The following is a 17,857-nucleotide window of genomic DNA, read 5'->3' on the forward strand; positions in this document are numbered from 1 at the left end:
CGGAACACCTCCTGGTCTGGGCTCAGCACAATCTGCGCTCGCTCAGGGCAGCGCATGTGCCCGGCCATCTGAATGTGGAACCAGACAGACTGTCCAGAAACTATCTTCCGGCAGGAGAATGGTCTTTACACCCACAGACAGTCAAACTGTTATGGAGGACATTTGGCAGAGCGAAAATAGACCTATTCGCGTCTCAAGAGAACGCTCGTTGTCAGGAATTTTTCTCCAAGAGCAGGGATGCGTTGGCTCACGTGGCCCCGCTGCCCGCTCTATGCGTTTCCCCCTGTCACGCTCCTACCCCAGGTGTTAGAGCGAATCAGGGAGAGCGGATGCCCGGTGCTACTCGTCGCCCCATTTTTGGACAAACCAAGTCTGGTTTCCAGTCCTGATGCAGCTGACGAGTACCGCCCTGTGGCCGATACCGGTGAGGATCTCCTCTCGCAGGCAAACGGCTCGATCTGGCATCCTTACCCGGAGCTTTGGTCCCTACATGTGTGGGCCATCAACGGGTACCCGTTAACCTCCTAGCGGGAGTGTTAAACATGATCACACAGGCTAGAGCTCCATCTACGAGGCGGCTCTATTCCTCAAAATGGTCTGTGTTCACTAGCTGGTGTACAGCGAGTGGCACTTCACCCTCACGCTGTGGGGTGCCGGAGGTTCTCTCCTTTTTTACAAGAGCTTCTGGATAAGGGCAGAACCCCATCCACGCTCAAAGTTTATGTGGCGGCCATAGCAGCGTTCGCTGAACCACCGCTTGGCCAGTCATTAGGAAGGAACGATCTGGTCATACGCTTCCTTAGAGGAGCTAAGAGGCTGAACCCTCCCAGACCTCCCTCAGTTCCCGTTTGGGACCTTTCCACGGTTCTGGAAGCCATGAAAGGTGCCCCATTCGAGCCAATACAGTCAATAGACCTGAAACTCTTGTCTTTCAAAACAGTGTTTCTTCTGGCTCTCGCTTCAGTGAAGCGCATAGGGGATTTGCAAGCGCTCTCAGTGAGCGCGACGTGTATGAAGTTTGGGCCTAATGACTCGAGAGTCATACTCAAACCAAAGCACGGATATGTTCCTAAATCCCTCAATACACCGTTTAGGGCACAGGTTATCTCCCTGTAGGCCCTGCCGGTATCTGAAGAGAGGGGGACGCAGGCTTCCTTTGCCCGGTCAGGGCGTTAAGAGCCTATGTGTCTCGCTCATCTGTTTTCAGACAGACGAAGCAGCTCTTTGTTTTTGTTCAGCGGACGTTCTAAGGGACTAGCTGCATCAAAACAGAGTCTATCCAGATGGATAGTTGATGCTATAGCGCTAGCTTACACATTCAAGGGCCTGCAATGCCCGATAGGTGTCAAAGCACACTCCACAAGAGGCATGGCCTCGTCGTGGGCTTGGTCCAGTGGGATTGCCTTGCAAGATATCTGTATGGCGGCAGGCTGGGCCTCCCCGTCTACATTTATAAGGTTTTATAACCTCGAGGTTCCTGCTTTACAAGCTAGGTTGCTCTCGGTTTAATTTTTCAGTATTGCCCGCCCGATGCTATCGGCTCAGGATGCTGAAACTGCTAGAGCGTCGATCACTGATCGTCTGTATACTTCTGTGGGCAGTGCGTAAGTCCCCCATATTTATCAGTCCAGGCCGAGTTCGCCCTGGCTGTGTGGAACACTTGATATAATATGCTCTTATCAGAGCTCTATATTACAGGAATGATGCTATTCTAGCCCCTCTTCCCAGATTCTCTGTGAGTCCCTTGTGATTAGGCACTGTATGAGCCCCGGGCACCTGCCCTTGGGACTTTAGTGTTATGTCTCAAGCACGCACGGCGTTTTACACTGTGTTCCCCTAGCATAAGATACTTACGCAAGTACGAGAGAACCTCTCGTAAGAGAACGTACTCGGTTACTAACGTAACCTCGGTTCTCTCTAGAAGAGGGAACGAGTACTTGCGTATCTTGCCGTGCATGCGTCACGTTCTGATTCGCTCCAGCGATGAAAAAACTGACCAAACCAGCCTCTCTGGGCCGTATTTATAGCCCTAGCCCGACCCGCTTTCGGCGGGACATGACGTAATGGGCGCGAAGCACCCTCATTGGTTCTGACGTCATGAGGGGCCTCTATCGATAGGCTGGTGCAGTTGCCGCAGAGCAGCCAATGGGCGCGCGAGCTGTCTCGCCCATGTCTGCATGCTGCTGCAATGCGTTTTACATTATTGCAAAATTAAGGATAATTTTTGGCTTCAATATCTCGAGGAAAAGAGGTTTTCCCCAGCGTAAGATACTTACGCAAGTACTCGTTCCCTCTTCTAGAGAGAACCGAGGTTACGTTAGTAACCGAGTACGTTTTAGCAGGTTTCTGTCAAACACAGCACATCTAGGTTATGATCTGAAATCATATAATTAAAAATAAGTGCTTTTGAAGAAAGGGATTGAATATTCAGCAACCCAAGCTTTATCATTTGTTCATCTGTATTATATCTGTTTTTGGCAATTGTTTGATGACAAGTTGATTGGATTGATTATTTGAACATGCTCCTTCCAAACTTTGTTTATGAAACATAATTTTACTAGAAGTGCCATGGGTGCCATGGGAAACCCCTGCTGGCCTCACTTACACCTCTTCCAGCAGCAACCTGGTTTTCTCAGGTGGTCTCCCATCCAGCATCCAGGTACTAACCAGGCTCAGCCCTGCTTTTAGCTTCAGTGGGCAACCAGTCTTGGGCTACAGGGTGATATGGATGCTGGCCATATCTGAAATACATTTATTTTATGCTACGTACCAATACATTTACATATTTATGTACTAAATACCCTGAAATTGTACTGTTGGTATACTAAATTGGTATACTTAAAGTCTGCTAAATTGGAACAAATAATTGTATGCTTAATGCATTTTAGTTATCCAGAAATAGTACTGAGGTCCAACTAAAGATATACTGAGAGAACTGATGAGCACGAGTAGTTGATACTGAGCATGCGTGTACTTCCGAACGTACAGGTACAGGCCACAGTCGCTTTGGCCAGGTGGTATTTATAGCATAGGGGGTGGGACGCTTTACATTCTAGAGAGCATTTGATTGGACAGAAAGATGTGATGAGAAGCTGAAGTCCGCAATGATGTCATAAAAATCTGTGATACATTTTAGCGGAAGTGAGAGACTGTAAGTTTTGAATTCTTATATCTCCTAAGTGCAAATGTTGTCATTGTTTTGTCACATATTCATACTAAGAGGTAAAAAAAACTTTAGGGGCCTTTAAGTCTGTGCTCTGAAGTAATCAAGATTTTTAACAATTTAAGTTTGAAAAGGCATTTTCAAGTCTATGCACAATAAATGGGATAGACAATTAACAGGTAAAACATTTTTTATTTTCACAAACTTTGAAAATAATAAGTTGTTAAACTCAGCAAGACACTGGCATCTCAGGACTAGTTGGAGAGCTCAGACATTCAACAAAGAAGTGTTTCATATTTTTGGGTCTGTACAGTTGCTTTTTTCAAATTGACCCACATAGAGTAAAATCATATAAAATTTCTGTATGCACATTTGACAACACATCAGCGTGTTGAAACTTTGCAAGCATGTTCATGACTCTAAATGAGAAAAAGTCACAAAATTTCAATGAAAACAACATAGGTTTAATTGTATTTCAGATAGATTGAAAAAATAAACTAGGCCTATATCAAATTTTTTACCATACGTGGCTGACAAAATATTTTCTGCATTGAAATGTGGGGAAAAGCTATTTTGTTTGCTTTATTGGGTAGTAAAAAATAAATAAAATAAAATAATATATAATCAAGAAATGTTATTATTTTGGGTCTGTAGGCTACAGTTGCCTTTGACCCGCGAACATCATGAACATAATAGTACATTTGTGTGTATATGTCAAAACACATAAGTGTATTGAAGTTTGCATGCATTCATGACCCTAAATGAGAAAAAGTAAAAAAAAAAAATCAAGAACAACAGTGCAACAGTGAAAACGTACTCGGTTACTAACGTAACCTCGGTTCTCTCTAGAAGAGGGAACGAGTACTGCGTAAGATATCTTACGCTAGGGGAAAATCCTTTTCCGCAAGATATTGAAGCCAAAAATTATCCTTAATTTTGTAATAATGCAAAACGCGTTGCAGCAGCAATGCAGACATAGGCGAAACAGCTCGCGCGCCTATTGGCTGCTCTGCGGCAACTGCAGCAGCCTATCGAGCGAGGCCTGGCGTGACGTCAGACCCAATCAGGGCACTTCGCGCCCGCTGCGTCACGTCCCGCCGAAATGGGCGTGGTCTAGGCCTATAAATATCGCTCGCAGGCAGCTATTATCTGGTTTTTCATCATCGAAGCAACCAGAGCGTGTGCATGCACGGCAAGATACGCAGTACTCGTTCCCTCTTCTAGAGAGAACCGAGGTTACGTTAGTAACCGAGTACGTTCTCTTACGAGAGGTCTCTCGTACTGCGTAAGATATCTTACGCTAGGGGACCCAATGTAAAACGCCGTGCATGCTGAGATCTGACACCAAAAAACCCAAGGGCGAAAACCCGGGGTACATATAGTGCACAATCACTCAGGGAACTCACAGGGAGTCCGGGAAGAGGGAGGGGTGCAGCCTCACTCTTCCACATATAGTAGCGTCGATGGGACGCAAATTTCATCATACAGACAGGGCGGGGTACGGCCTGAACTGATGGGGAAATGTGGGTCTTACACAGTTTGCCCAGCTTTATACTGTCGAACATTGAGCTGTGCTCAGCAGACGCAGCATTCTGAGCTGATCGCATCAGGTCAGATAATACTGGTAAATTTAGACCGACAGCAGCCTGGCCTGCAGGGCGGGAACCTCTAGGTTATAAAACCTTATAAATGTAGACGGGGAGGCCCAGCCTGCCGCCATACAAATATCTTGCAAGGCAATCCCACTTGACCAGGCCCACGAAGAGGCCATGCCTCTCGTGGAGTGCGCTCTGACACCCAATGGGCACTGCATGCCCTTGGAGGCGTATGCCAGCGCTATAGCATCAACTATCCATCTGGATAGGCTCTGTTTCGACGCGGCTAGTCCCTTAGAACGTCCGCTAAACGAAACAAAAAGCTGCTCCGTCTGTCTGAAAACAGACGAGCGAGACACATAAGCTCGTAATGCCCTGACTGGGCAAAGGAGGCTCGCGTCTCTTTCCTCATCAGGGACCGGTAGGGCTGACAGGGAGATAACCTGCGCCCTAAACGGTGTGTTGAGGGATTTTGGAACATAACTGTGCTTAGGTTTGAGTATAACTTTTGAGTCATTGGGCCCAAACTCCAGAGGTGGACAGTAACAAAGTACATTTACTTGAGTACTGTACTTAAGTACACTTTTTGAGTATCTGTACTTTACTTGAGTATTATTTTTTCTGGAAACTTTTTACTTTAACTTCACTACATTTGAAAGACAAATATCGTACTTTTTACTCCACTACAATTCTGTCAATGTCCTTGAGTAGAAAGTAACATCAGTCAGTGGATGATTTTGGTTGCAGGGGTTGCATTTTGGTTGGAAATTAAAGTCGGGTTGACGTCAGAATTCTGATTGACATCTGATTGACATCAGAACCCGACGTCAGATTGACGTTGGATATTGATTGAAAATAAAAGTCGGGTTGACGTCAGAACCCGACTGATGTGGGTTTCTGACGTCAACCCGATTTTCATTTTCAACCACAATACAACGTCTGTCCAATGTTGGAGATCAACGTCAATCTGACATTGGATTCTGACATAAACCTGATTTTCATTTTCAACGTTGGGTTTAGTTTTCTAAATGCGAATTTTTTCACTTTTTTGGAGCACACTAGCTTATAGATAACAGTAAGGCTAACATATTCATACTAAAAGCCAAAAAACTTTAAATAGGGCAATATTTGAGGGAACAGCCATTTGGGTGTCCGAAACCATTGTGGACGTTATTGAGTGCACTTATTCAGTCTCACATTCAATCCCACTACTGGAACTGTGTTCTAGAAATAAATGTGATATTGATATGAGGGTAGGTATGCAGGCATAGATTCAGAGGCATACGGTACTTTAAGTATTACATACAACAATGCAACAATAATAAAACAATGCATTGACATTTACTTTTTACTTTTGATACTTAAGTATTTTTAAAAACGAGTACTTCTGTACTTTTACTTAAGTAAAAATAGGTCTTTACAACTTTTACTTGTAACGGAGTAATATTTGACCAGTAGTATCTGTACTTTCACTCAAGTAAGGAAGTTGTGTACTTCGTCCACCTCTGCCAAACTCCATGCACGCCGCGCTCACAGAGAGCGCGTGCAGATCCCCTATGCGCTTCACTGAAGCGAGAGCCAGCAAAAACACCGTCTTGAAAGACAGGTGTTTCAAATTCAGAGTTGTGACGCACTTCTGATTGACCCTGAGGCGAAGCGAACCGGATGCCCACGCTCTGCGTGGGACTCGCGCTTTCAGCCAAAACTGCAGCGGGCGCATGCGGAGCAGGCCCAGCTGGAGCACTGATGATGCTGAGGCCATGAGACCTAGCATCTTCTGAAATTTCTTGAGCGGGACAGACGCGCCGCAGCGAAACGAGTCTACCGCGCGCTGTGGTGATAGTCGCGCTATCATGGACAGCGAGTCCAATTCTGTGCCCAGGAAAGATATCTTCTGACTGGGTGACAGAGAGCTCTTCGCCCAATTGACACTGAGACCCAAATCCTCGAGGTGATCGAGTAAAATGGTCGTGTGTTCTATGAGCACTGCGCGAGATTGCGCTAGAATCAGCCAATCGTCCAAATAGTTCAGTACTCGCATGCCTCTCATTCTGAGGGGTGCGAGCGCCGCATCCATGCACTTCGTAAATGTACGGGGTGCCAGGGACAAACCAAACGGCAGGACTGTGTACTGATATGCCTGGCCCCCGAAGGCGAATCTCAAATATCGCCTGTGACGGGACGCTATCTGTATTTGAAAAATACGCGTCTTTCAGATCTATTGACACAAACCAATCTCCTTGGCGAATCTGCACAAGGATTTGTCTGGTCGTGAGCATCCTGAACTGTCGCTTCACAAGCACTTTGTTCAGTTGCCTTAGATCTAGTATGGGTCTGAGACCCCCGTCTTTTTTCGGTACCAGGAAGTATCTGCTGTATAGCCCTCCTTCGCTCTGAACTCTATGGCCCCTTTGCTCAATAGTTTCGCCACTTCGGCTCGAAGTAAATGTGCTACTTCTGTTTTTACCGTGGTCTCGACGCGCACCACATAGCGGCGAGGGCGTCGGCGAAACTGTAGCGAATAGCCTCTTTTTATAATGTTCAGCACCCACTTCGAAACCCCGGGCAGCTTTGCCCATGCGTCCGCATGAATAGCTAGGGGTTGAATACGAAGCGCGCTCCGCTCGCTCAGCGATGGGGAGGCTTCGGAGTGCTGTAACACAAGCGTCGCGCTCGTGACATTTGAGGCATGGGGCGCGCTGATAACAGCGGGCAGATTGCCCGCGCTCGACTCCTCTGCGGTGGTCAACCGCGAGGGGGAGGGCTGGGCGGTTCCCGTAGGAACTGTCATGTCTATGTGTGGATGTGGGCGCGGGACAGCAGGCACATTTACCACACTGAAAGCATCGTTCGCTTGAGTGAAGCGAATGCACGTTGGTTTCGTTTTTACAGAAACCGTGAGACATGCATAACGTGGTGTTAGTGGGCACATTCACCATGTTTGAAGCGCAATCGATCTGAGTCGATTCATGTGCGCGAGCCCTGTGTGACGGGCTGTGCTTGTGTGTAGAGATGGGCACTGGGCAGTGGGCATTCTTTCTACACATAAAGCACCATCGGCCGTGGCCGGGACACCAGAAAAATTCACACTTATGGGATTTATCTGGGTAGCCGTAAAAACGGCGTTTGTGTGCAGGCAAGCGGGTGACAGAACCGACTTGTTTACTGCAGGATACACTGGAACAGTCACATTTACTGGAACTGAACGAGCGAGAAGTTGCCATAGAAACAGAGAGCGTCAACATGCTGGCGTTTATTGCAGGCCTGCGTGCATTACAACAGGCTTGTTCACTGCAATATTGACATTTCCAGTCGCCTGAATTCCAGAGGGGAATGGGAAATGTATAGGAAAAAGGAGGTTGGTCAGTGACGCACGGAAACCATAGAAACGGTGTTTGGGTGCAGGCGAGCGGGTTGTGCAACGCGCTCGTTGGCTGCAAAATGCACATCTGCAGTCGCTTTTCAGGGAACTGACAGAGCGAAGCATTGGCGGCATAATTTTAACTGCCGCTAGACCGGGATTCGAACTCCGGTCTCTCGTGAGGAAAACCAATGATTCCGCCACTGAGCCACAGGGGGGGAACACAAAGGTTTTTCGGATGCACGAGCATATAAGAGCGTCACATGCTTTCTTCGGCGTATGCTTGCAGGCGCGCTTGTATTAAAACAGGCTCGCCTGCTGCAATATTGATATTTCCAGTCGCATGATCAGGGAACTGGTAAATGTATGAGAAATTGAAGGTCAGTCCATCCTCGGAGGGACTAAAAACACACCTTTCTCCTTTCGCCGGTGAGTGACGCATGAATGGGGCGCAGAAGGCAGGGTAGCTTTCTTATAACGTAAAGAAAAACTAACCCCGACCGTCCGCTTCCAGCCTCCCTTGTGAGCGGCGCAGTTTGCGCTGCTTGAACAGAGGGAGAGAGAAAGCTAGCCCCGTGACCGCCCGCTCCTGACATCCTCTGTGAGCGGCGCGGTGTGCGCGGCTCGAACAGAGGGAGAACAGGTATCGTCCCCCAAGCAGGCAAGGTAAGCGGGCGAACCGGCAAGCTTTGCGGGTTGGGGGGGGGGGGCGGAGAAGCAGTCTCGGAGAAGGATGCCAGGTGAGTCCTCAGAGTCACCATAGGCAGTAACTAACTCGCAGTGCGGGCAGTCGCCGTCAGCGAGTGCGAGAGCTGCGTGATCAGGAAAAGGGGCGTCTTGAAAAAGACGCCCAGCTCTTTTAGTGCAATGGGAGTGTGTGTCGCGGTGGCGAGCACACACACATACATAAACACAGTAGTAGAGAAAGGATATAACGCCGGATAGCGCAGCAGGAAGGCAAGGAAGGCGCCGCGGCCAGCGACTTCAGTGACTCGTCCCGCTGAAGGTGCTCTCTTTCAGACGGCGCGGCTTCTTATCCAGCTCCAGCGATGCGTGTGCTTCGCTTGAAGGATGAAAAATCAGATAATAGCTGCCTGCCAGCGATATTTATAGGCCTAGACCACGCCCATTTCGGCGGGACGTGACGCAGCGGGCGCGAAGTGCCCTGATTGGGTCTGACGTCACGCCCGGCCTCGCTCGATAGGCTGCTGCAGTTGCCGCAGAGCAGCCAATAGGCGCGCGAGCTGTCTCGCCTATGTCTGCATTGCTGCTGCAACGCGTTTTGCATTATTACAAAATTAAGGATAATTTTTGGCTTCAATATCTCGCGGAAAAGGATTTTCCCCTAGCGTAAGATATCTTACGCAGTACGAGAGACCTCTCGTAAGAGAACGGGACTTCCGGAAACACACGGAGAACATACACATCAACATATTTATCTGAACAGGTAGGCAATTACGGACAAGGAAAAATATATAGCCTAGTACAAAGCAATTTTTGACACAAGTGGAACCTCATACACCCCTGTACATTTTTTTTTACCCCACAATCAGTCAAGGCTTCATTCCCCTTTTTACTCAAAAATCACATTTAAAATGTCCTCAATAATTTATATTTCTTTCAATGAATGTGGATGGGTGAGCGCATAAATGTACATTTTAAAAGGTTTTCAGGGGGTAAATATGGTTGTGGTGTCCCAACAGCATACTGTTCGGAAAAATACAGAGATAAGGAGGAGGCGCAGACTGTTCTTCTGTCCTCTGCAGTTTGTGATGGAGAAGATTCGGCAGCGTCAGAGAGTCCGGACCGCGTTTGATCGGAGTCACTGTTCGGCATTGATTCAGAGAGATCATATTCATATCATGCAGATCCAGAACCAACCAATTCCAGCATTTAGAACCTGAAGAACAACCTTTACAGTCTTAACTATACTGCTTTATCTGCTGCTACGAATCTGTTTTCAGTTATTCAGTTTGTTTTAGTAAGTACATTTACAAAACACACTTTCTAAAATGCGCTACAGAATGTGTCTGAAATTAGAATTAGATAATGATCGAACAATGTTAATAACGTCATTTTGTCATTAGCGCTAAACTCGTTACTGTTTGCTAACACTGTAAGTTAAGTTACGTCGGCCGTCTCCTATAATAACCGTTTATACATGTAACTTACATTCTTTGTTTTGGTAATAATAAATTAAATTATAGAGTAATTTGGATTAAAGGAGTATTATATTTAGTTTAATGTGAAGGTATTGGCGTGTTTGAGTTTAATGTGAGTCGTAAATGGTTGTGCTAACATGCTAATTACGTTAGCTGCAGAGATCAGAGACGTCATTCGTAAGACAAAACATTTAAATGCGAAGAAATAAGCAAACGTTACATTTATCCAGAGACACTATTTTAATACCCGATAAGCAAGTGTTTTGGATAGTTTGTTTATAGATGTTTCTCGCCTCTAGGTTAGAGAAGGCACGTTTTAATTATGATTTAATGTAATTGTCATTTTGTTTTGTGTTGTGTATTATAACTTACACAACACATCCATTAACATGCTGGTAAATACAATTTAATCTAGTTTAATGTCAGTGCATATGGGTTTTATTTATTACAGAATGATACGTGTTGGTAATGTATTCGGCAAGTAGGATTGCTGTTATAACATTTACCTTGGTTTGTTATTTAATGGGACAGACGTAAAAAATAAAACAGTTTAAAACTTGAACAGCATTTACTTGTAAATTAGTAAAGGACACGTTAGAGGATACTTTGCATTCTCTGTGTCTAAATACATTGGGAAACAACAACCCCCTAAAGATGTTTTCAACATTTTCTTATTCTGAATGTTTGTGTATTCAGGCTGCGGAATCAACGTATAATTGACTGCATGAACTGGACATGCCTGGAATTCCTACCCACATGCCTCTATACTATTCTTTACATATTGAAGTTTAAGACTTTTGTAATGTGTAGTCAGATTTGTTTATAGAAAGTGATTTGTGTCTGTCCACTTTGTGCTGATTTGCATGTGTGATGTAATATTACTAATTGTGAGAAATCTGCCCAAATCTGTTGGGTTCATTACATAAGATGGAATGTTTGACTGCTTTCCTGGCTTTGTCTTTTGTTTTTAGATTGTCAGCACCGCCGTAGTCTTCGCCATGGTGCAGAAGTATCAGTCCCCTGTGAGGGTGTACAAACATCCTTTTGAACTGGTCATGGCAGTAAGTGTAAAACAGTCTTAACACTCAACAGTTAATTTTATTGTTGAAAAACTTTTTTATCTACTTTTATTGTGGCCACAACAATGATAATTATATATTTTATAGCTACCAAGCTACAGGCAAAACATCAATCTGTTTTCCTTGAATTTAAAGCTTCCCTAAAGCTGGATCACTGCGTTTACATGGACCCTAATAATCTGTTTGTAATCAGACTAGTAGCACAGTCCAAAAAAAAAAAAAAAAGTCACATGTAACCATGTCAATAGTAATGATTTGGCCAAATCCGATTGAAATCTCATTCGGATTGTAAGGGCTGGTTTAAACCTTTTCTAATCCATTCGATAGTTTTTCTAAACACTTGATTGGACTGAAAAACTGAAATGGCTTAATGACATATGACACACGGAACAAGCTGTTGTTGTTGAATACAGTGTAATAAATGTCGTTTCATTCTAAAATTCTCATTCCACTCATCGTCTGTGGAGTGCTGCAGGACAGTGTCATCCCAGCAGTCGTCTGCTTTGGACTCTCATCCACAGGTGCCTTGTTTTGAGTGAGGGAAGGGTGTTTTTACTGCTTGATAAATATAAGCAGCATGGCACAAAGTTTCATTTGCTTGTTGTCTCATAATCAGGACCCGAAGTAGATAAATATTAAGTCTGCTTTTTAAAACAAAGAAAAGAAGCGATGACAGGATGATGGTTAGTATGTACCAACAGCAGGAAAGTCTATATTCATGCTTTCCCTTTATGTCAAAATCCGATTTGAAGCTTGTCTCATATAAATGCGCACATCAACCCGATCACTTTATTTAGCGTTCATGTAAAGGCTATGTTCGGATTCATCAATCAAAATTATTTTATTCCAATTGAAACAAAAAGTGTCCATATAAATGTAGCTTCTGTCTTGTTTTGGCAGTCTATGCACATGAATGTGAAGTGTGAAAGAAGGTGCTCTGTTTTGCAGAGGTTACTATGCAGTTGGGTATCGTTTCAATTTTAACGATTCCGATTCCGCTTATCGAATCCGGTTCTTAAAGGGGTGGTTCAGGATTTTCGACATCGGACCTCATTTTCAAGTGAGCCTGGTTGTTATTCATCAGTGGAGACAGTTTTCAAAAAAATTCATCCAGTCCTTACTTTTGGATAGTTCGCCGGTGCTAGGCTAGTCAACGGTGCACGTTAGCCTGCCATTAAAAACAGTTTTACCCACTCCACAGTACACCAAAAGCAAATAAATTATAACGCCAGACTATCGATGTAAATGTCTGTTGAGAGAATAATGTTTGAAATCAAAGTACTCTTGCATCTCAGGCAAAAGTCTCATCATCATCGGCAGGTAAATACACTTGCGTGATTGTTATGTGGACCGGCTCTCTCGGTTTCCTAGGTAAACAAATACCTACAGCCGCTGCTGTAGACTGCTTATAAATACAGGGAACAAATTATAACTAATGCAATGTGATGAAAGGGTAGTTTGATTTCAAACATTATTCTCTCAACAGACATTTACATCGATAGTCTGGCGTTATAATTTATTTGCTTTTGGTGTACTGTGGAGTGGGTAAAACTGTTTTTAATGGCAGGCTAACGTGCACCGTTGACTTGCGCTAGCCTAGCACCGGCGAACTATCCAAAAGTAAGGACTGGATGAATTTTTTTGAAAACTGTCTCCACTGATGAATAACAACCAGGCTCACTTGAAAATGAGGTCCGATGTCGAAAATCCTGAACCACCCCTTTAACGATTCTTGGTTCCGATTCCAATATTTTTTGGAGAGAAAAAAAAATTCTACCTTTTATTCTTGTCACATTTAGGCTATTACCAATAAAACTGTGACAATGTGTCTTAATTTACAAAAATATATATAACACTTTGAGGAATTATCAATAAAAACAATTACAAAACTATTTCATTTTAACACAAAAAATAGAACATAAAATATGTAACAGACATGCAATGGACAAGTATACGTGATCTGTCTTGGCTAATTGTATCCGCAGCAGTAGAAAAAAAACTTTCACTGGGTAGAGGAGGCCTGTACACAAAGGTATGAGTGGGCTAGGTCAGACAGGAAAGGATATGTGTCTCTCCTGTTCCACCACCAGAGTGCAGGGTCTTCAGCGGTCATTAGAGGCAGCATGTCCCTATACATCTCCAGTTCTTTGGAAGTTTTTTCCTGGATGGACAAGGTGCTCTGAATTAGGTTCTCCTTAAGGTCATCATCTTCAGCAAAAAGCTCCTCCAAGGGAGTCATCTTGGTCTTCTTGCACTTTTGAATCTACAATGAACAAAAGAAAACAATTAAAAACTTTAGCCATTTGCGTAGTTTATCCCTGCAATTTTATACCATGCTGTGCTCACCAGCAGTAGAGTCTCCTCTTCATCCTGCTTGACTGTCCCCATGTCCCTCTCTCCATCGCCATGCTCTGTTAGCTGAAAATGTAATAAGCAATTTGAAGAAACAAAGGACTAAATACATAGAACATGATGCAGGAAATTAGTATTTGATAACTTAAGGTCTAAATTAATTTCACACTACATTCATGTTCATAATGAATACCTGCTCTGTTTCCATAGGATGTGCTGCTGCCAGTACTTTGTCCTTTATTCGGTGCCAGACTGTCTCATTCTCCACTTTATGCTTAAACCGAGGATCCAATGCAGTTGCCTCTTCAAGGAAGGCTCTGACATTGACACTCTATGAAATGTAGATATATAATTAGAATAACAAAACATAACACAATTCTTGTTATAAGTGGTATTCATTTTAATTATTCTTTTACCTGATAACGCTGTGACAGATCAGACCAGACTGTTGTCTTAAAGGGATAGTTCACTTTGAAATAAAATTTTGGTATGTTTTAGCTTACCTCAAGGGCATCCAAGATGTAGGTGTCTTTTTTTCCTCAGTAGTTTCAATTTTGATATTTTTAGGTCAAACCGTTCTTGTCTGTCAGTCATATAATGCAGGTCTATGGTCACCGCCTCAAAGAGCATGCACAGAGTCCAAATTAAAACAATTCCCCATCGTCCAAATTAAACAATTCCCCATCGTAAGTACACATTGATGGCCTAAGACACGAAACGAGCGGTTTGTGTGAGAAAACGAACAGTATTTATATCGTTGTTACCTCTTGTACACAGCCACGTCCAATTGATCTGAGAGCGCGGGCGGGTATAGACATATACACTAGATGTCTCCCTGGCTACGGTTTCGTTCCAATGAACTGCAGTAGCCAAGGCGACTTCTATTGTATATATCTATACCCGCCCGTGCTCTCAGATCACTTGGACGTGGCTGTGTACAAGAGGTAACAACGATATAAATACTGTTCGTTTTCTCACACAAACCGCTCGTTTCGTGTCTTAGGCCATCAATGTGTACTTACGATGGGGAATTGTTTAATTTGGACGATGGGGAATTGTTTTAACCCCTTAACTGTCACCTGCCCGTATACGGGCAACCTAAATTTACTTCACTATATTACTATTAAATCCTAATCTAGTCATGACAAACTATATATCGTTGGAAAGGTCTAAGACTCCTTAATAGATATTTCAGCATTGTTTTTTGTTACAATTTATGCCGGAACAGTAATAGATGAATTTATGACAAGAGCGCACCTCAAAAAATCTACATCATAACAGGCGTTTCTGACGTTTGTCACAAAAAGTCGACACACACACTTTTAATAATTGAAACTTTGGTTTTCATGCTAAAAGTTCATAATAAAACATTTAATCTAGTATTTGTCAATAAAAAAATAAAATAAAATATTATCCTCTAAAAAGTATAATATACATATTATCCTCTAAAATATAATATATTTTTTATTGCCTTTTTTATTACATCACATATTTTAGTAGTTATCATAAATTAGGTATCATTTGAAAGCTTACGATCTCAGAATTCATCCTGTGAAAACTGTTTTGAAATTGGACATTGTGTTACCATAGAAACGGTACTCTAAATTATTTTATCAGGCTCCTCCCCTTTTGGGCGTCGTCATGTTTCATAATTTATGATCAAAATATTTTCTAATCTTGACAAAACACATATTGTCAGAAAGGTCTGAGTCTCAAGGTTGCATATTTTGTGACAGAAGTGATATTTGGACAGAAATGTATTAATTTGTTATGGTAGAATGCATACAGTTAAATTCAATGGAATTCAATAACACCCGGTGGCTATTTTTGGTAATACGCCTAAACAAAATCTCATGGGAACTTCAATTTTTGTGATATCAACTTCAAATTTGGAACACAACTTGGTTAGATATATGGCTTTGATTTTATAGTAATTTTTTTGTAAAACATATTTTGTAAAATCTATATTTTATATAAAAGAAAAATATTAAATAAATTATATTTTATTTAATGTAAATTTAAACTTCCATAACTTTTTCATACTTTAATTTTTTGAAGTGCTTTCACCTCAGTAATAATCCCCCCTTTAAAACAAGACCAAACTTGGGTCTATACTCCAAAGCATTCTTGAATTACAACCATTTAAGCTTGAATAGTGCATTTTAATGTCCATTCTCAAAAAGGGGGGTGACCGCTAAGGGGTTTTTAATTTGGACTCTGTGCATGCTCTTTGAGGCGGTGACCATAGACCTGCATTATATGACTGACAGACAAGAACGGTTTGACCTAAAAATATCAAAATTGAAACTACTGCGGAAAAAAAGACACCTACATCTTGGATGCCCTTGAGGTAAGCTAAAACATACCAAAATTTTCCCTTTAAGAGTGGACACAAACACTGTATCTCCTTCATGCACAGTGAAATGTTCTCTTAACTTTTGCAGTATGGGCTAGGATCTGGCTGCAGTTTGGACTCTTTTCAGTTGAGACACAGAGTGTGGATGTGTACATAACTCGCATGAGTTGGACAAAGTCCTCTGCTTTTCTAAAGTCCTCATCTGTTACTCTTGCAAGTCTGTTTAGGACAAAAAAAAGTTCAGAAAATTATGAATTATTCTTCAATCAGCATTCCAAAAGCTGTCATATACCTTCCCCCTCCATTGTTTTTCTTTAGCCGTAGATCCAAAGAGGCTGCCTGAATTGCTGGATACTGCTCAAGGAACCTTTCAAATATGAGGTAAAGAGAGTTCCAGTGAGTTCTGACATCGAGAAGGAGAGAGTGCTGGGGCAGATCTATAACAAAAACAGTTCTTATAAGTCTATCTTACTAACACATACACAAAAATATCTAATATTAATTAACTAAATCATGATGATGATGAGTAATGATTCTTACTCAGAATGTGTTGCTTCTCCTGGAGCACAGTTTTGGCCATGGTTGACCTCTTCATCCACACAATCACGTCCCGAATCTTTGCTGTACATTTTGCCACTGAGGTAATTTTGTACACACTTTGGGCCCCAAGATTAAGTGTGTGCGCAAAGCAGCCTATTTTAATGAGGTGAAGCTTTTGTACTGCCACTTTCATGTTGGATGCATTATCCACTGTAATAGCTGCAACTCTGCTCCTTATCCCAAACTCATCTAAAATATCCCCAATTTCTTCTGCTACCACTGCCCCTGTTTGTGCTTTGTACACAGCTTTTGTTTTAAGGACTTTCTGATTCATCTTTCCCTCAGTGATATAATGTGATGTAACTGTAATGTAATGGTCCTGGCAAATGCTTGTCCAGCAATCACTGGTAACTGCGATTCTGCTGACCTTTTCCAGTTCTGATTTAATTTTTTATTTTCTATGTTGTACCAGGCTGGTATCAAATGATTAGACAGAGTATCCCTGGAGGACGGGTTGTATTTGTGATTTAGGGCCTTTTTCATCTCCCTTGCCTAATCCAGGGATGCAAACAAGTGCGCTTTTCGGCGCCTCACGCTTTTTTCACGTCAGTTTGGGTGACAGTCATCTGAAGCCATTCCAAAGCTTAATGTGAGGGACAGAAGTCTATTTACATCATTAAATTTTACGGAAACTCGTTTTCCCTCCTCTGCGGCTGTCAATCATTCTCCATTCAGTATTCAAACAGCGCGCGCCTCCTCCGGTTACAGCAGGATGCACGGTAAAACTCTCTCCAATATGATATATTCACATTATAATGCTTGATCTGTAGAGAAAAGGCTGTGAATTTGCATAAAATGACTTTATTTTGTTGGAGTTTGTTGCTGTTTTTAAACGACTCGCTACCGTGTGCCTGTTAGATCACACACATCACAAGGACTATAAATACAAACGCACAATAACTGGAATTTAAAACTGTGAAGAAACAAATGATCAATAAACTGTTGGACAGATATACACTAGGATTTGTGCGCTCGACATTTCTTCGCTTTGTGCCGTGAACTTTTAAATGCGCACTTGTGCAGCGCAGCTCTCCTGACTCTATGTTGCTTTGAGCACATCATTCTGCACCCGCGATGCGCATACGCGCTTTGTGCGCTCTGGTTTGAAGCGTTTCATATTATCATGGTTTTGCGCACTGAAAGATTATTAAAAGCCTATATTTTTTTTTATACCTAGCCCGCTCAATAC

The 17,857-nt window shown here is 42.9% G+C and overlaps 1 protein-coding gene across 5 annotated transcripts in view; it reads left to right on the forward strand.

Moving 5' to 3' along the window:
* Positions 1 to 9,512: 9,512 nt before the first annotated feature.
* Positions 9,513 to 17,857, forward strand: part of LOC309474331 (SEC14-like protein 1) — a 332,477-nt gene continuing 324,132 nt past the window's right edge. Inside the window, exons 1-3 of one of the 5 annotated variants that reach the window (XM_082136816.1) lie at positions 9,537 to 9,566; positions 9,886 to 10,100; positions 11,253 to 11,342. In XM_082136816.1, the coding sequence (XP_081992942.1) occupies positions 11,280 to 11,342 (63 nt within the window). In that variant the 5' untranslated portion in view covers positions 9,537 to 9,566; positions 9,886 to 10,100; positions 11,253 to 11,279. Of the gene's footprint in view, positions 9,567 to 9,591; positions 10,101 to 11,252; positions 11,343 to 16,386; positions 16,450 to 17,857 lie in introns of those variants that run through there. The other 4 variants (XM_082136817.1, XM_082136815.1, XM_082136819.1 and 1 more) reach the window with 4 other exon arrangements.

Source organism: Leuciscus leuciscus, assembly GCF_965113295.1.
Source record: "Leuciscus leuciscus genome assembly, chromosome: 14".
Taxonomy (NCBI): Eukaryota; Metazoa; Chordata; class Actinopteri; order Cypriniformes; family Leuciscidae; genus Leuciscus; species Leuciscus leuciscus.